Source organism: Pleurodeles waltl, chromosome 1_1 (assembly GCF_031143425.1).
Source record: "Pleurodeles waltl isolate 20211129_DDA chromosome 1_1, aPleWal1.hap1.20221129, whole genome shotgun sequence".
NCBI classification, from domain to species: Eukaryota; Metazoa; Chordata; class Amphibia; order Caudata; family Salamandridae; genus Pleurodeles; species Pleurodeles waltl.
This window is the reverse complement of record NC_090436.1, coordinates 402,844,015-402,860,202: the sequence shown is the minus strand read 5'-3', so window position 1 is coordinate 402,860,202 and position 16,188 is coordinate 402,844,015. Positions and strand designations below refer to the sequence as shown.

The 16,188-nt window shown below is 48.0% G+C and overlaps 1 protein-coding gene across 4 annotated transcripts in view; it reads left to right on the top strand.

Moving 5' to 3' along the window:
* The window catches only part of IQGAP2 (IQ motif containing GTPase activating protein 2), a 902,890-nt gene that overhangs the window by 744,668 nt on the left and 142,034 nt on the right, over positions 1-16,188 (top strand). For all 4 annotated transcript variants that reach the window (XM_069223623.1, XM_069223606.1, XM_069223596.1 and 1 more), the window contains 4 exons: positions 6,361-6,524; positions 8,570-8,794; positions 10,627-10,767; positions 12,620-12,704. In XM_069223623.1, the coding sequence (XP_069079724.1) occupies positions 6,361-6,524; positions 8,570-8,794; positions 10,627-10,767; positions 12,620-12,704 (615 nt within the window). The remainder of the gene's footprint in view (positions 1-6,360; positions 6,525-8,569; positions 8,795-10,626; positions 10,768-12,619; positions 12,705-16,188) is intronic.

The window sequence follows — 16,188 nt, the reverse complement described above, 5'->3', positions numbered from 1 at the left end:
ATCATTATCCCTCAACAAGGCAGCTCCTCTAATGATTGTCCATGGGGGTTTGGGGCTTTCTAGAGCGTTCCCCTCCCCTCGGCACCCCGCAGGATCAGACCAGCTCACACACATATTGCAGCAGGACAATAAAACAAATCTGTGCCAGCTCGCCCCAACAGGGGATGGGAGAAACTGAAGAACAACCCAACCTGTATAACTAATCATCTCAGGGTAGCCATTGCACATGATCATAGATAAATGCAAACTCATTGAAGGGGGTAGGAGTCCAATGGACAGGAGTTCAATTCCAGGATAGTAAAATACTCATACAAGCGGCAGGTAAATGGGGGAGAAAGATGTGTGTGTGGGGGTGAGTAAAGAGTGGCGTGGGGAAGTCACCGGTTACTGGAGAAGGCTAGGCCACCTCAAAGCGCCAACACCAGGCCCTTCTCCCTGTGCCATCATTCGTGTTCACTGTCAGAGTCAGCTGCCTCTGAGTTTGTCCTCTGTACTGTGGTAATTCCCGCCACAGGGGTTCTCCCAGTTTTCCAAAGTTTCTGACCACAAATCCGCTACAGGCCATCTGTGCACTCTGCAAGCCTCCTCCCACTGCAACACACGCTCCTCCTCCGCCACCACCCTCATGGACACATCTCTGACCCACATCTCAACCATGAGACCCTCCTTAGCCTTCCAAGCCACTGCGATCCTATGCCGAGCCAGCACGAGGGACAGGTCCAGGAACTGGCTACCCACTTTCTTACTCTTGGGACAGGGAAATCTCTCCAGTAGGCACACTTCCAGAGAGCACAGCAGTGGCCAGCCAATAGTAGTGGTCAATCTCACCAATGCTTCCCCCCCCAATACAACTGCAAGCAGTGGCAGTCCCTTATCATGTGACAAAAGTCAGCCTCAAGCTGCGAACATCGTGGGCAACCTCAAGGTTCCCTGCCATTTATTGAACCGGGTATATTTCAAGCATGTACTGCGGGATACTTTGTGTGGGTGTTCTAAAATAGGAGACCTCTCCTCGTCCGTGAACTCCCTGCTCGTTGCCTCTTCCCATCTTCCCTTGGTTGTAGCCAAATGCTGAGCCCACCCCATTGCAACCAGTAGCTGAAGAACCTCATTCGGTGGGGGCTCGTCTGCTCCTCCATCCCAGAGGTCTCGGAACATTTGCACTATAGCCTCGTAAGTCAGGAACTAGCCCAGCTGCAGGCTATAATGTTCAGATAGCTTTCCATAAGGCATCACGGCTCCCAGTTGGTAACAGTACCCTGCTGTCACCACGCCTCTCTCAGTCCAGTCGCATAGCTGTGCAGCCAAGAAGTGTATTAGCAGGTCACCATGCGGAAGACCTACCAGTGGTAATGTGGGGGCATATGACGCCCATCTCACTGTGCGGCGAAGTCATTGCCACCAGCAGTGTAGTGCCACCACCAAGAGGGTCCCTGGCCTCTCGTCTTTAACTGTTGTATGGATTAATCTGGCTAACAGACCCCCTTGGTTGGGTTCCGTGCCTATACGACTGACCTCCTCCTACGCCATCTAACTAATGAGCCACCCACTGAAGCTGAGTCACCAAAAAGTATAGTTCAAGGTTCAGCACCCCCAGCCCTCCCATGCTCTTTGGGTGCCTTAGGGTAGACAGGACCACTACGTGGCGACCCCCATCCATGACCAACTCCCAGAGCAGTAAATCCAGTTATTGGAACCAAGCCCCTGGCACTCAAACTGGGAGGTTCATGAAATAATACAGCAGCTTCTGGAGCATTACCATTTTAGAGATGGCTGTTCGAGCTATGGTTGGATGTTTCAGTGCCCTCCAGAAGGGGACACAGGAACTCTGAGCCGTCAAAGTCCCTCCAAGATTACTCTCCCAGAAGTGCGCCAGATGGTGGTAAATCTGGCTTTCCAGATATTTAAAAGTCTACAACGCTCATGCTAAGCCCCTTGGGACCTCTGCAGGGTGCAAATAATCCAGAGCAACTGGAAAGAGACACATTTTCCCTCTGTTGACCTGCAGGCCGGAGAGGTCACCAAACTCCTCCAGGAGCCTCATCCTATGCCCGGCATTGAAGACCTCGTCCGCCAAATAGAGCAGGAGATCTTCAGCATATAACGAGACTACATGCTCATGCGCGCTCACTGTGAAGAACATAATCACCACATCTGGGTTGGCAAGTGTTTCTAGATGGTATAGCACAAGGTGCAGCTTCCACAGGATGAGGGAAGTGTTGCATGTTAGGATGAACCTGTTTTGGTCAGGGTGTATGAGCAATTGCATATGGGGCAACAAGCGGGGCGCAAGGATTTTACTTAATAGTTTAATGTCTATGTTAAGCATGGAAAGAGGCCTGAGCCCCGCCGGCATCACGTGGATTTTTCACTTTAGGGAGTGGAACCACTAGGGCTTCCCTGGTCACCCCAAAACCCCCTTCTCATACTCTGCAGCATATATTTCCGCCAACCCTGGGGCCAGTAGTTTGGTGTAGGTTGCGTAAAACCCTGCAGGGAGGATATCGGGCCCCGGAGTCTTGCCGTTAGCCATTCCCTTAATCGGAGTCTTGATTTCCTAAATCATTACAGGCACCCCAAGAGGACACTCACCCCCTAGGCAAGGTACGCAGAGAAATCCAACACAAGTATGCCCTGATTGAGTCAGTTGATACAAAAGCTTGACGTCTATAGAATTCAACGTAATGTTCACGAAAGGCCTCGTTAATGGAATTACAGGAGAACAACACTGTACCATCTAAAGTCACTAGTCGAGTAATGGGGGTGCCCCTCGGCTCACGTTCACGCTTAAGCTCTGGTCTAGAGGCTTCAACGCTTCCTCAAGCATAAGTAATTCACGGTCTAGTTCCTACACACACACACACACACACCGATTGACCCAGGCAGTGTCCGTGGGCCACCACCTTGAAAGCTTCCCATTTGGTTAGGCAATCAGAAGCTGAACCCTGATTAAGCTCAAAATAGTCTACTATAGTGTCCCTCAATGAGTCGCTGTAGGGGGCATCCATGAGGGCAGCAATGCAGGAATGGCCGGGCAGTCTTCTTGTGGTTGAAAGCTCAGTAAGAGCAGACTATGGTCTGAAAAGGTGTGACGGAGATACTCTCTCTGTGTCATGAATCTGCCCATCTGAGACGAGCAAACAAAATGATCCAGGCCTGTATGTAATTGATATATGTGCGAATAATAAGAGCAGACCCTCTCCTCCCCATGTTGCGTCCTCCAGATATCCTCAAGCCCCTACGCCTACACCCAGTCCTGGGGCCCTGGCTCAAAGCTGTGGGCCAATGCACCCAGGAAGGGTGGAGTTGAACGTTCTGTGTCGGTGTTAAGGACAAAATTGAAATCCACACCCGGAAGCAGTGCATCTGTATCTAATCACCCCAGTGGAGTGGACAGCACTTCAAGATACGCAATCTGATTTTGGGTGGGCATGGAGAGACTCCCCAGTGTAAGCTGTCTACCATAAAGCCTACCTCAGACAACACATGGTGCATTTCTTTATCGATGATGGAGGTCAACACCTCAAAAGGTACTCCTGCTCGCACCCACAAAAGGGCCCCTCTAGCATGAGTAGAATACTCCAGCCCTCTCCCTAGAGAAAGGGTGGGAGCATCAGGGCAGGGGCAGTAGTACAGAGGAGGGAGCGGGACAGGAGGGGGCTGCATTCAGCCCATCAAAACCAGGAGGGCGGTTTCCAGCAAACAAGTAAATGCTTCCCAGAGCACCGGAGCATCCAGGAAGCAGCAGGTCCTCTGGCCAGTGCCCTGCAGCTTAGCTCCTCCGCCAGAGCCCACCCACAAGGGACAATACCATGTCTCGGGTGGGGGTCCAATCTGGGGCAATAGAACCCATTTGTCACTTATCTGTGATGTCCAGATTCTGGCAGAGCCCCATCAGTCAGACAGGTTCCTCAGTGGTCTGTGGCATCACAACCGGGAGGTCGCCACTGCTCTGCACCTAGTCAGCAGAGTCTGACTGTCCACAGCGCAGGACAGAGGATTCACTCCTGATCGAGGCCTCTTGTGCTTGCATGGCTATCTCCTCTACCGTCACTAGGAGCATGTCCGCATGCTCCAGCTCTGCCTAGATTTAGTTGGCTTCTTGAGCATTTGTCAATGGGTAGTATGGGTGGTGCGCTTCCTTGATTTACTGATAGGAGCTGAGCCCTTTGACCAAACGTCTGCCAGGTAGTCTCCAGGCATGTAAGCATCCAGCCATGCCCAGGCCTCAGCCGGGTCAGCACAAAAGTACGCCTTACTATCTAACATTATTTTAAGCCATGCAGGGAACAGCAAAGAATACTGAAGGCCCTCCTCTCACAACGCACTCTTCACTGCCAAGAAGGATGCGGTCTGTGATTGAACTGCTGCAGTAAATTCTGGGAACAGCGACACTCTACTGTTCCCGCCTCATGTGGTCCGTCCTCCTCGATCTCTGCAGCAGAACATCTCTATCCCTGTAGTGGAGAACCTTGGCCACCACAGGTCGAGGCGGACTCCCAGGGGCAGGCAGGCACTCAGTGTGCCCTCTCCAATATGAAAAACTGGATTAATTGTGTGGGGGCCAACTCTGTCCTCAACCACGTCTCCAGGTAGGTCACCATATCCTCACCTTCAGTGACCTCAGGGAGGCCCATAATACAAATGTTATTGCCCCAATAGCACCACTCAACATCTTCAGAACGTGACGCTTTAGGACCATCACCCTCTCCGCCAAGTCAGAGACCCAGGTGACCAGTTCCTTCTAGCCCCACCTGATCTCTATGATGTGAATTTCATTTTCTTTCACTCTATCTGCAAACTTGTGTTGATCCTCACGAAGCAGCCCCAATTCCATGGGTACATCGCCTATTTCATATTGGAGGGTGTCTCTAGTGTCCACAATAGCCTCCAAAATCCTATCAAGTTGGGCCTGAAGGAGCGGTGGAGAGTCGACACTCTCTGCAGGTGAATCTTCATTCCAAAGATGGTCCGCAGGAGCCACTGGGGGACCAGGCCCCCTGGTCTTGTATTTGCCCTTGGTAGTAAGCACAGGAGAAAGGAAAGCAGTCTCACACTGGACCAGTTATGCTCCACCACTCTTAGCATGTCCTTGCAAGCACTCCCAGTCGAGTTCAGTCAGCAAAGACCAGTGGTCTCCCAGGGCCGTACACCTACTCAGATAAGTAAGGGCTGCCAGCTACAGTCCTGCAGACTCAGCACCTTCAGTGATGGGGATGATCAGGGAACGGAAACCCTAGGGGGTGGGGGGGGGGGAGTCCAAGGGTCAGGCCAGATGTATTGCAAGGTGTCCCCCTCCAGAGGTGGTCAGTAGGAGCCACGTCCTGACACCTCACTCCTCGCCTCAAAGGGGAGGAACCAAGCCTCACTCGGCCAATATGGTATGGGTGCTTTCCAGTGATCTCCGGGGTGCTCCTTCCACAGCGGCAGGCACAAAAGCCGGGCATACCTGTAACAGTCCACATCCCTCATTCCCCAAAAGGAGGGCCTTGCCGAACGGAGACCAGATCAGTTACAACCAACCGATCACTGAAGCCAGGCTGCAAAATCACAGTAAGTCCTCCCAATAGGAAACTGTGAAACCAGGGATCAGCCCCTCCTCCCAGGAGTCTGGAGGTTGATGAGCTCCCGCTGTACAAAGGGACTCTTCCCCTGGGGAGCACCAACACCTGGCTCTGTTGTTGGCCACGCCTCATGGAATCACTGCCGCCGGCTTCCACAGCCTAGTTGCCAGTGTACAAACCAGGGCAGGCGCGGGGCTGCACCATGGAAGCCTCAATACTTCAGATCACTGGCGCAAAGTATGGCCCCATACTGGGATTCAGGCCAGTGCTATAAGCCCGTCTTTGGCCTGCGTCTCCCGCTGCAGCCACTCATTGTTCCGGGCCTCTTCAGCTCCGGTTCTGGGGCCCCAAAGTCAGTGCAAGCACGGGGGCTGTGTAGTAAAGGCACAAGCGCTGTGGGGCTAGAAGCACGCCGCCCGGACAGTAGCTCTGGCCTGTGCAGCCATCATGTCTCTGGCCGGCCTCAGCGCCTCACTTATCTGCGTGGACCAGGGTTCACCGGACTCCGTAGGAGTCGACAACCCCCGCACTCCCCAATCTCCCCTGGCCACGCACTTCTCAAGTCCGGTAGCTCCCTCTCCGATGGCGCCCCAGGGTGACAGGAAATCCAGGATTCAGGCTGGGCCAATGCGGAGCTGCGAAGTTAAGCTTCCACCATCATCGGACGTCTAGCCTCGCCCTTTATTGTTCAATATTTGCATTATGACTTCTGTTTCAGGACACAGAAATAACATTTGCTGCTCCACCACTAAATGTATTTGTTCTTACAAATGTTCTCTCCCCCTTTGTCTTCCAGACTAACCCTACCTATTTGGCCAAGCTGATCTTCCAGATGCCACAAAATAAATCAACAAAGTTTATGGACACTGTCATTTTTACTCTGTATAACTACGCGTCCAATCAACGCGAAGAGTGTCTGCTGCTCAAGCTCTTTGAAACTGCCCTACAGGAAGAGATCAAGTATGTAAACTGACATTTACTGTATGTTATTTATTTGTTTTTATTTTTATATAGTCCCAAATTTCAAGGATGAGGTTATCACTTTACTAAGAACATTTTTATTGTGGCAGCAGCATCTCCAACATACCATGTAATACATAGACCACAACTGAGTGTGGGGCCTGTGGAATTGGGTTAAGTGCATTACAGAAAGTATAATATGGTTGTTGAAAATGCTTAGTTTGAGTAAAATAAAAGGAAGGTGCAGATGCCCATAATTTTTCGTAAGAAACTGCCATGCAGTACCACCTTAGGCCCAGCCTACTTACACTGCTGGCCCCTCCTACTTCTGCCACTGGAGCCGCCTACTGCCTGCTGGGACGGCTACCAAAGTCTTCTGTGATGTCAGTAGCCCTCGGACAAGTTGTCAGGTTTTCCACAAATTACAATTGGCCTATGTGTGACTATAGCTGTGTGATCTTCAGCGACGCTAAATATCGAATGAGCACACAGGGGACCATGTTTATAACACACTAACAGAAGCGTTCACTAAATTCAGCCTCATCTTCAGAGCTCTCGATCGGGCCATGCGTGAACGCCCACCCACACCTTGAGGTCATCCAGCCACTCAGAAGCTACTCAGTCCACAGCATGTGGTGTACAAGACTTACACTGTCCATAGTCCTGCAGTTGCATACCTTCTTCAAACACTTTCCCGCTGAATTGTAATTGTGATTGGCACACGTGTGAACATCGCCCTGTGTACTCAGCAGATACAGCAAGGGTTGCATGAGCGTGTGGCTTTACGACACAGTGACAAGCACTGTCAGAAGCTTGCACTGCTTTCAGCCTCAAATTGTATTGAGCATGAGCACTAACACATGGTGAACTCTCCCAGTCATCTACAGTGAGCCAGCAGGTTACTTTGCCAGTGGATTGGTGCTTGTCCCCATAGCACACCGCTCCTCCACCAGTCACAATCCACCACAAGCCATCTGCCTACCAGTACCCTAACTTACCTCCAGTGTACTGGCTCAGAGCACATGTGGGTGAAGAGCGGAGGGCTTCCACTGTAGTACAGGCCATCCAGCATCGAGGAGTGAGTTCTCCAGGCAGCTTGTGATGTCAGTGGTGGGCAGCAGGTAGTGCAGTGAAGTAACCATGCTACACTTGTGTGCCAGTGTCTCAGTCCTGCCAAGCCATTGGTTGCTCCAAAGAAAAACTCAAAGGGCTCGACCGGCCCCCACTCACTGTGAGCTGCCCAGGGCACTTTCTAGAGTAGCTTTAGGCAGCCAATCATGGCAGGTGGCCTAGGAGCCTGTCATGTTGATATTGTCAGACTTCTTTCAAAAACAGTGATTTTTTTCCCTTACTGAATGAATTTTCGGTAGTTTCACATCACCCAGCCAGTTAGGTATCAACGTCAGGAGCAACGATGCGACTAACATGCCTGGCCCTGGGCGGTGCAGATGGCATTGGGAGGATGCAGGCCCTAATTTATTCTTAAGGTTTGCCTCCACAGGAGAACATGCAAGTGTTGTGCGCAATAAAGGCAATAGTGTGGGGCCCACTGGCAACTACTGCTTCAAACTATTTACTGGTTGGTGGGACTGCAGTTACTACAGTGATTAGTGGTTTTACATCGCACGCGTATGTATGTATATGGTATTTCTGTAATGCAAACCTATCTAAATAGCAGCTGAATAAAGGTAAACTCGGCGAATGATAGGCGAGGTAGCTGGTTGTGTAGACTGGTTTATGCATTGTGATGTAATGTCCTTTAAAGAGGTGCATTTCCAACTTTTCCCTTTAAGTGAGTTCATTAAAAATTAGATACAATAACTTGTAAGAAATTACTCTTAACGATCCTGCAAGTTTCAACACTAAATGTGACACTGCGAATACAGATATTTGATATGTGTAGTGTCAGTAGGTTTTAAACATCCATTTGATTCATAACTACTTATGTACCATGTAGATTCTGCTATTTGCACCTTTTTTTGTCGAGATGTTTTTGCTGCTCTATCAAATAAATAAACAGATAAACAAGCCGTTTTCCCTTGAAGATCTAAGGTGGACCAGATCCAGGACATAGTGACTGGAAATCCCACAGTGATTAAGATGGTCGTGAGCTTCAACCGAGGAGCCAGAGGACAGAACAACCTTCGGCAGCTTTTGGCTCCAGTTGTGAAAGAAATCATTGATGATAAGTCTCTGATCATCAACACAAACCCCGTAGAAGTGTACAAGTCGTGGGTAAACCAACTGGAAATGTCAACCGGAGAAGCAAGGTTAGTTGTTTAGAGTTGTTTATGCTGTGACGTGTCACAGTCTTAATTCTCCATGTCTGTCTCTTTGAGCGACAAGTTCTCTGCTCACTTTCACACCCACTCACTATAGTCTAGTTAATGGGCGATGCATTAGCTGTTGGCTTCATGCGGGGGGGGGGGGGGGGGGATAGAAGCGTGTCCTCACACCCTGCAGCTATGCCTAACCCCGGGGATGATGGGGAGGAATGCCTAGTATCGGAGATTCTGTGTGTGAATCTTGCAGTCGGAGGTGCTGCACATCCTGCAGCTATGCCTAACCCCGGGGAGGATGGGGAGGGACGCCTAGCATCGGAGATTCTGTGTGCGAATCCTGCAGTCGGAGGTGCTGCACATCCTGCAGCTACGCCTAACCCCGGGGATGATGGGGAGGGACGCCTAGCATCGGAGATTCTGTGTGTGAATCCTGCAGTCGGAGGTGCTGTCCTTTGAACCTGGGCCACATGCGGATTTAGCTGAAGCAGGTGATACACTGTGCTGCCTGTTCGAACTGCAAATTGTGTAAATTGTGAGAAAATCATGAATGCTTTTCCGTGCCTGATCTTCGCTACAGCACTGCGTTTCCTAGCGCACAGAAGAGCATTGGTGACCAAGCGTCACCCCACGGAGTCAGTGCGCAGAGGCCACGGCCTGCACAGATCTTACAGCACACTGCTGAGTGGCAAATATACATTTGGAATTATGTGCTCTTGTTTTGTTTTATTATTATTCGTGCATCCGAAACACCCAGTGCATTACAGGGAATACTTGACCGGCCTCTACCTCAAGTCCTCCTGTTCTACACTTTGTGAACTGTAACTGCAGAGGCGCCTGTGAGAGGCCACTTCTGGTTTACTTACCTTTCAGGTTCTGTAAATGGGTTTGCAGTTGTATAAATGTATTTAAGCATCTGCGTAAATGTTAATATTTTCTGCTGCATAGCTACACCAGGGCCAAACAGCGCCTGTGTCCACATGGCAAGTGACTGGAATTTTAAAAATCTCTTGTACTGACTGGAGAAAGCTATGCTTTGTCTAGTCACCGTTTTGACTCAAAAGGGAGCAGAGAGTATGTGCTGAAAAGCACAAGGTGTAACATACAGATCACACATTTGTATTATGTAATCACTCGGAGGATTACTGCTTAGATCATAGAGGTCACTGCTAGTTGCAGTTCACAAGTTAGCACAGTGCGCTATGAACTGGCATCAAGGAGTTGCATGCAAACTGCCAGGCATGGGCTTAGGTGATTGTTTTTTCCCTCAGTCATTTGTTATTGTAGGGTTCATAAAAAGAGTTGCTTGGGAAGTAATTCATTTTTATTAGACACTACAATCACTAGGTTACTTTTAAAATCTTGAGTTTGTTTTTCTCCACACTAAGCACTCTTAACATACAATGCTTACCAGGATGGTGTGTGACCCCTACACCGTGCAGTCCATATTGTTTCAAGTAACGTCCATTTTACATTGATTTACAGAAATGTTATGATTCTTTGTCTCAGTATAATGTGTGTGTGATGTAAAGCGCCCTGACACCCTACATTGGGATGAGTAGTGCTACAAAATTAAAAACCGTGGGAGAGGCGTTGGGGGGGACCGCTGGAGTGTGGTAGTGAGGAGGCCCCTGAAGAAGGCGGTCAAGGGGTTGGGGGGACGCTAACAAAGATTGTCGCACAGGGCGCCGCCATGCTAAACCGGCCTCTAAATATTACTTGACTGAAACAGTTCAGCATTTATTAGTGCATCTCGTGTTGTGTGCTAAACTGAATTTACCGTAACCCTGCAGCAAAAGCCAATGGTGTTTTTATTTTCGCAGCAAATTGCCCTACGATGTAACAACCGAGCAGGCATTGTCACATGCGGAGGTGAAAAACCGCCTGGAGTCGTCTATCCAGAGCCTTCGATCTGTCACCGACAAGGTCCTTGCATCCATCTTCTCATCCCTCGACATGATCCCGTGAGTGCTGGATTCACCTTTTGCAAACTTCTTGTGCAGTATGTAGGGGGCATGCGACTTCCCGCGCATTTCCACAGCAGGGTGGGCATACAGCTAGCGGCCTCTCTTCCTTCCTGCACTTGGGCACACGAAGCACTAGGGAGTGACTTTTGAATGGAAAAAAGTGAAGCAAATGGCGATAAAATATTTAGATGTCTGTAAAATGAAGACAAAAAGACGGTAAAGAGTTTACCATTTTCTAAGTGCGTGTTTTGTATAGGTGTTGGCATTTGTTGCCACCGCTGGCGTGGTTCTGTAGTGCTGATCAGGACACCTTTTGTGCTTTGGGGGATCCCTGGTTCTTTGTCTACTTACTTTTTCAAAATAATAAAATCATTACGCGTGTGATGCTCTTTAGGATATTTTAGCCCAGGTCTGTGAAGAATAAAATCATTTTCTTTGGAAGGGCTTCGGGAAGGTGCAGAATTATCGGTGGGGCGCGAGAGAGCTTGAAATAAGTGATGCTGAAGGTGTACCTGACACGGCCTCAATAACCGCTGACTTGAGCTTCCAGCAGAGGGCAGGGTTTCATTATCTTGTTTAGAGGCCTCGCAAGAAGCCTTTATGTCTCCAGGGCGAGTTTAAAATAAACGTTTTTGTAATATCTTTGTCGCCAAAGCTTAGCCTACAGAAGCATTGTATAGTAGTGCATTACCATTGGAATAGCGATCTCCGTAATCATTATAAACTTACATGGAACATTTCTAAGAAATAGCAGCTTCCTGTTTTAAATAGTGCCTTATTGCACCACTGTATCTCACACGAAATTACCGCACTGATTGCATGAAGTATTCCCGTAAAGCATTTTGCATATAAGTCGCTATTAATATGTTTTTCCACACTGCTACATTGTCTCTGCCGCGTGACGCATTACGTAAGGCCATGGTGACATTGACATATTTTTTGCTTTAAATTAAATTATAGTCGCATAAAGCAGAAATATACACTGGTTATCCCTGAGTAAGAGTCACACAGTATCCCTTAAACTTCAAACACCTGTGATCTCATTGAGCAACACTGTTTTATGTTGTTTGTTCGTGCATTTGAGCTATCAGCGGACCCCTCACCGTTAGTTACCCAAAATTGTCATTGATTGTTTTTCAGACGAGACCAAAGGCATTAATGCAGCTATTTTTTTTTTTTTTTAAGTGTCTCCGAACTTTAACAACTTTGTTTGACAGTGGTCTTCTAGGTTTTGAGCCAAGAATTGCTGTTTGTTAGAACGTCTAAATCCACATTGCAGTGCGCGCTTCAGGTGTGTTCAGTGTCGTGAAAAGGAAGAAGTGCAGGTACTCCCTAGGTCAAAGTGCAGGTTTGTACCGAGAAGTGCCAGCTCCCCGTTAAACAATATTGCACTCCTGCTGGTGAGTGCTGGCACTCGTCTCTTTAAAGTAGAGAAGTGCCAGTGCTCACTACATGCCCACTTACAGCCCTGGGGCACTTTCTGCTTCTGGCACTCGTCTCTTTAAAGTAGAGAAGTGCCAGTGCTCACTACATGCCCACTTACAGCCCTGGGGCACTTTCTGCTTCCTACCACTGGTGCTCACCCAGTAAGACAAGCGTTGACTCTTTACCAAGCGGTGAGGACCATTACAGTCTGGCAGGATCTGGGGTGGTAGGTTTACACCTAGGAAGGTATGGTAACCTGATAATACTGAGGTGCAAAACAGAAAGTGCTGTGTTTTCTTGTTCGAGTTCCACCAGGTTTTACATGGCAACATTTCTGTAATGAAAAAAGTACAGTCTTAGCGCACGTATTTCATTCCCAGCTGCAGCACAAGTCACATTTCTTCTCTTGTTTGGGTTGCATCAGGTATGGAATGAGGTACGTGGCCAAAGTCCTGAAGAATTCTCTCCACGAAAAATTTCCAGATGCGACAGATGACGAATTGTTAAAGGTTGGTGTTTGCATTGTGACCCTGCACCATAGCTGCGTTTTATTTGTATTTTCTTTTTTAAATAACATTGATATATAATGCAAAAATCTAATTTAGAATCGTCAACCATGTGAATATGGAACCTTTCCTTTGAACATGAATTGATGCTGTGAAATTGCTGTCTAAATAAAGCCTAACATATTCATGGGTTGGTTTAAAGTAGAAGCAACAATACCTTTAATTTTCTGTCGCACTTTTTTCATGCATCCGATTCGCACCAATATGCACTGAGAAATATCTTTTTAATGAATGAATGAAAAGTGACCAGTAGAGCACCCTCCAATGAGTGTCCCGGCGCTAAGTTAGTTGACCATCTACAGAGTGCAATTGGACTCATTGAAAAACCAAACTACAAGGACAACTTGTTTCATATGGCTGCAGACAGGCAGGCTTGTTAGAAGCTTTTGTGGGGCTGAGTTCACACACGGGATGAGGGGCCCTCCTCAGGGTGGTCGCTGTCCTCTTCAGAAGCACAGTGGGCGAGTGGGCCTCCCTGGGACTCGCCAGAGGGACAAGAGAAGACACTTGTAGAGCACTGTATGCATAACACGTTGCAGCAGAATGTGTTTATTTACTCCCTGTTAGGTGGGAATTCTTTGGTTTACCAAGTACAGTAAACGCACAGCAAATTCCCACAGCAAATCTTGATATGGGTTCAATAGGGTGGTTTTCAGTCCCTTGAATCAACGTTGGCCTGCCAAGTGCGCGCTCCTTAAAGTGACACAAATAACGTTTTTTCAGCCTCCCATACTGTTTTGTCAATTTATTTCTGAGGCGGACAGGGTCATCCTGGAGGCGTTTCTTTGACCCAATACAAATTGCCTGTGGTCTTCGCACCGCAGGCTCAGCTAAACCTGTACAGTCAAAGAGTTTTGAAGTGAAATAGTAACATTACAATAAAATATTTTGTTTTCAGACACAACCCAATGTGGGATAGCTTAGGGGGTCGAGGCACCTGCTGCCAGAGGCCAAGCGCAGCCTGGAGGTCAGAGGTTTGCATCTCGGCAGGACCTGCTTTTCATCCCTCTGAAGGTTAATAACATGAGTACTATGTACTATTAAGCTGGTGTAATAGTGACCCCTGTAATGTTCTGCCCTGTGAGGCTGTGAGAAAGGGGATGGAAGCTCTTCATGCATGAAGGTTCATGTAAGCAGAGGCTGGGCTCTTAGATGCATTCCCGGAGGCAGGAAGATGTCCCGACTGGATTGATGCTCAGAAGCGTACACCTGACTCGCCTGGATGCGCGCTAAAAGCCCACACTTGGTGCTGCCAAAGGAAGGGAACACGCCCCTTTCACAGTGTTTTAAATAAAAACCTGCACTTCTTTAGTGTGGAAGGGAGTGTACATGCGCTGCTCAGCACTGCTGCAGTACATTGCACGGGAGAGTACGGGCACTTCTCGGGAGCAAACAGGTACTCCAGCTAGTGAGTAGCTGCGCGGCTGGATTTCCATTCACTGCACTGCCTTTGCAGGCACATTGCTTCCCCCACTTCCGTTCTACTCGCCATCATTGTTCCCATGCTTTGTCCCTGTGTCATCGCCGCATGGAGATTATTGGGGGGTACAGGGGTACACTCCAACACCCACCTCATACTTGGAAGAGGAGTCCTGCAGGTGTCCTGCCAACGTGTCCCTTTGGCTGCCTTCGTTGCAGCGTGAATGGAAGCCCTGTGGCGCTCCACTTCATGGCAGGGTGGGGCTGAGGAGGACTTGGACGCTGGACGACCACAGCCTGTGCTTACCTGTCAGGGGGGAGTGAAGCGCGGGGGCGAGGGAGCAGCCAGGAAAATAAAATACCCCCCCCTCTTTGAGCCCTATGACATTAAATAAAATAGCAAAATGGGCTATCCCAAGTTGCCCTATGAATGCTGATGAGAATTGTTCACCCAGGGAAATTTGCAAAGAATCGTTCATAATAATGACTTTATAGCACGGTTTTAAAGGAATCTGGTCAAAAACTGCATTTACATGTGTTAATTTCTTTCTTTAATTCTGTTTCTCTTTCTATCTTCTTTTTTCGTTTTAATCTTTTTTTATTGTGTCGTTCTTTCTTTGTTGCCTTCTATTGTTTTCTTTTCTTTTTACCATTCTCCTTTCATTCCTCTTTCCATCTTTTTCATATCATCTCTCATTCTTTCTGCCTTTCTGCCCTTTTTAATATTCCTGTTTCATTTTCTTTCCAACCTTCTTTTTTCCAATTCTTTAAATCTTTTCTTGTTCCTTCTTATAATCCTCTTGTCCTTCCTTCTCCTTCTCATTCCATCCCTTTTTCGTTTTCTGTTCCTTCCATTTGTTGTTTCTGTTCTTTCCTTCCATTACCCTTCCCCATCGCCCACTTCTGCTTTCCAATATTTTAATCTATTTTCCTGCTTTCCGTATTTCTTTCCCTCATTCCAGTTTCATTTTAATTATCCCCCCATTTAAATTATTTGTTCCTTGCATCTTTTCGTCTTGCTGTTCTTCATTCCTTGCTTCATTTGATTTCTTTCCTTCCATATCCGTTCCTTCCTTTCTTTTGATTTGTTTCCTTACTTCCATTCTTGTGCCGTTTTCCACCCTGCTTCCTTTTTGCCTTCCATCTTTCTCTCCCCATTTCCATTCTGTTCTCCTTCTTTTTTTGCGCTCTCTCACGCCATTTGCCTCTCACTTTTTTTGTCATTAATATTTAAATAATTTATCTTTCTGTCTCTCAACTTTTGACTGATGTGTCACCCTTTGGCTCAGAGCCCACAGCTTTGTTATGGTAATTATTCTTTCCACACTGCGAGCCACATACAGAAGTTAGGAAAGTCCAAAAACTATTTATGTTCCCCCATTAGCACCCCCCCCTTAACCTGACAAATCAGCTGCTTCCCTGCGCCTCTGCATGGAGGTCCTGGTCCTCATCCTGGACAGGCTGCAGACAGCAAAACTGCTCCCTCCTGCCCTTAGCTGCACAGTACCCTTTAAAGTTGAGTGGTAGTGGGAAAAAAACACAAGGAATGTTCAAAGCCTTGGTGCACAAATAACAAGCCAGAAGGCGTAGGGCGGTGGTGACCTTCATGAGGTCAACCTTATTGTGTGATCCACAGAGTCGTCATAAGCATGGGAGAAAGGTCAGCAGGTCAAAATTAGGGCCATCATAGGTAGCGCTTTCATGCGCCAATGACCCTGCGAACAGTGAAAGTGCACAGTGCATGGATACCCTCACAGGTGGCAAGAAGCGCTCTACAAATCTACTGAATGATAGGAGTTTTTTTTTGTACTCCCATGTCCCCACACCCTTGTCGCTTCCTATGCCCATGGCAATGGACCAGGTACATAAATTAACTAACTCACCCGAATAATTTATTTAGTGCTCCATACGCTTCATTCGAAACCTAACTTGCTATCAGGTATTTTGTGGATGAGTAGTTTTAAGATAAAATGTGCCACTGCCCAAAACTCTCTAAACAACATCTTTC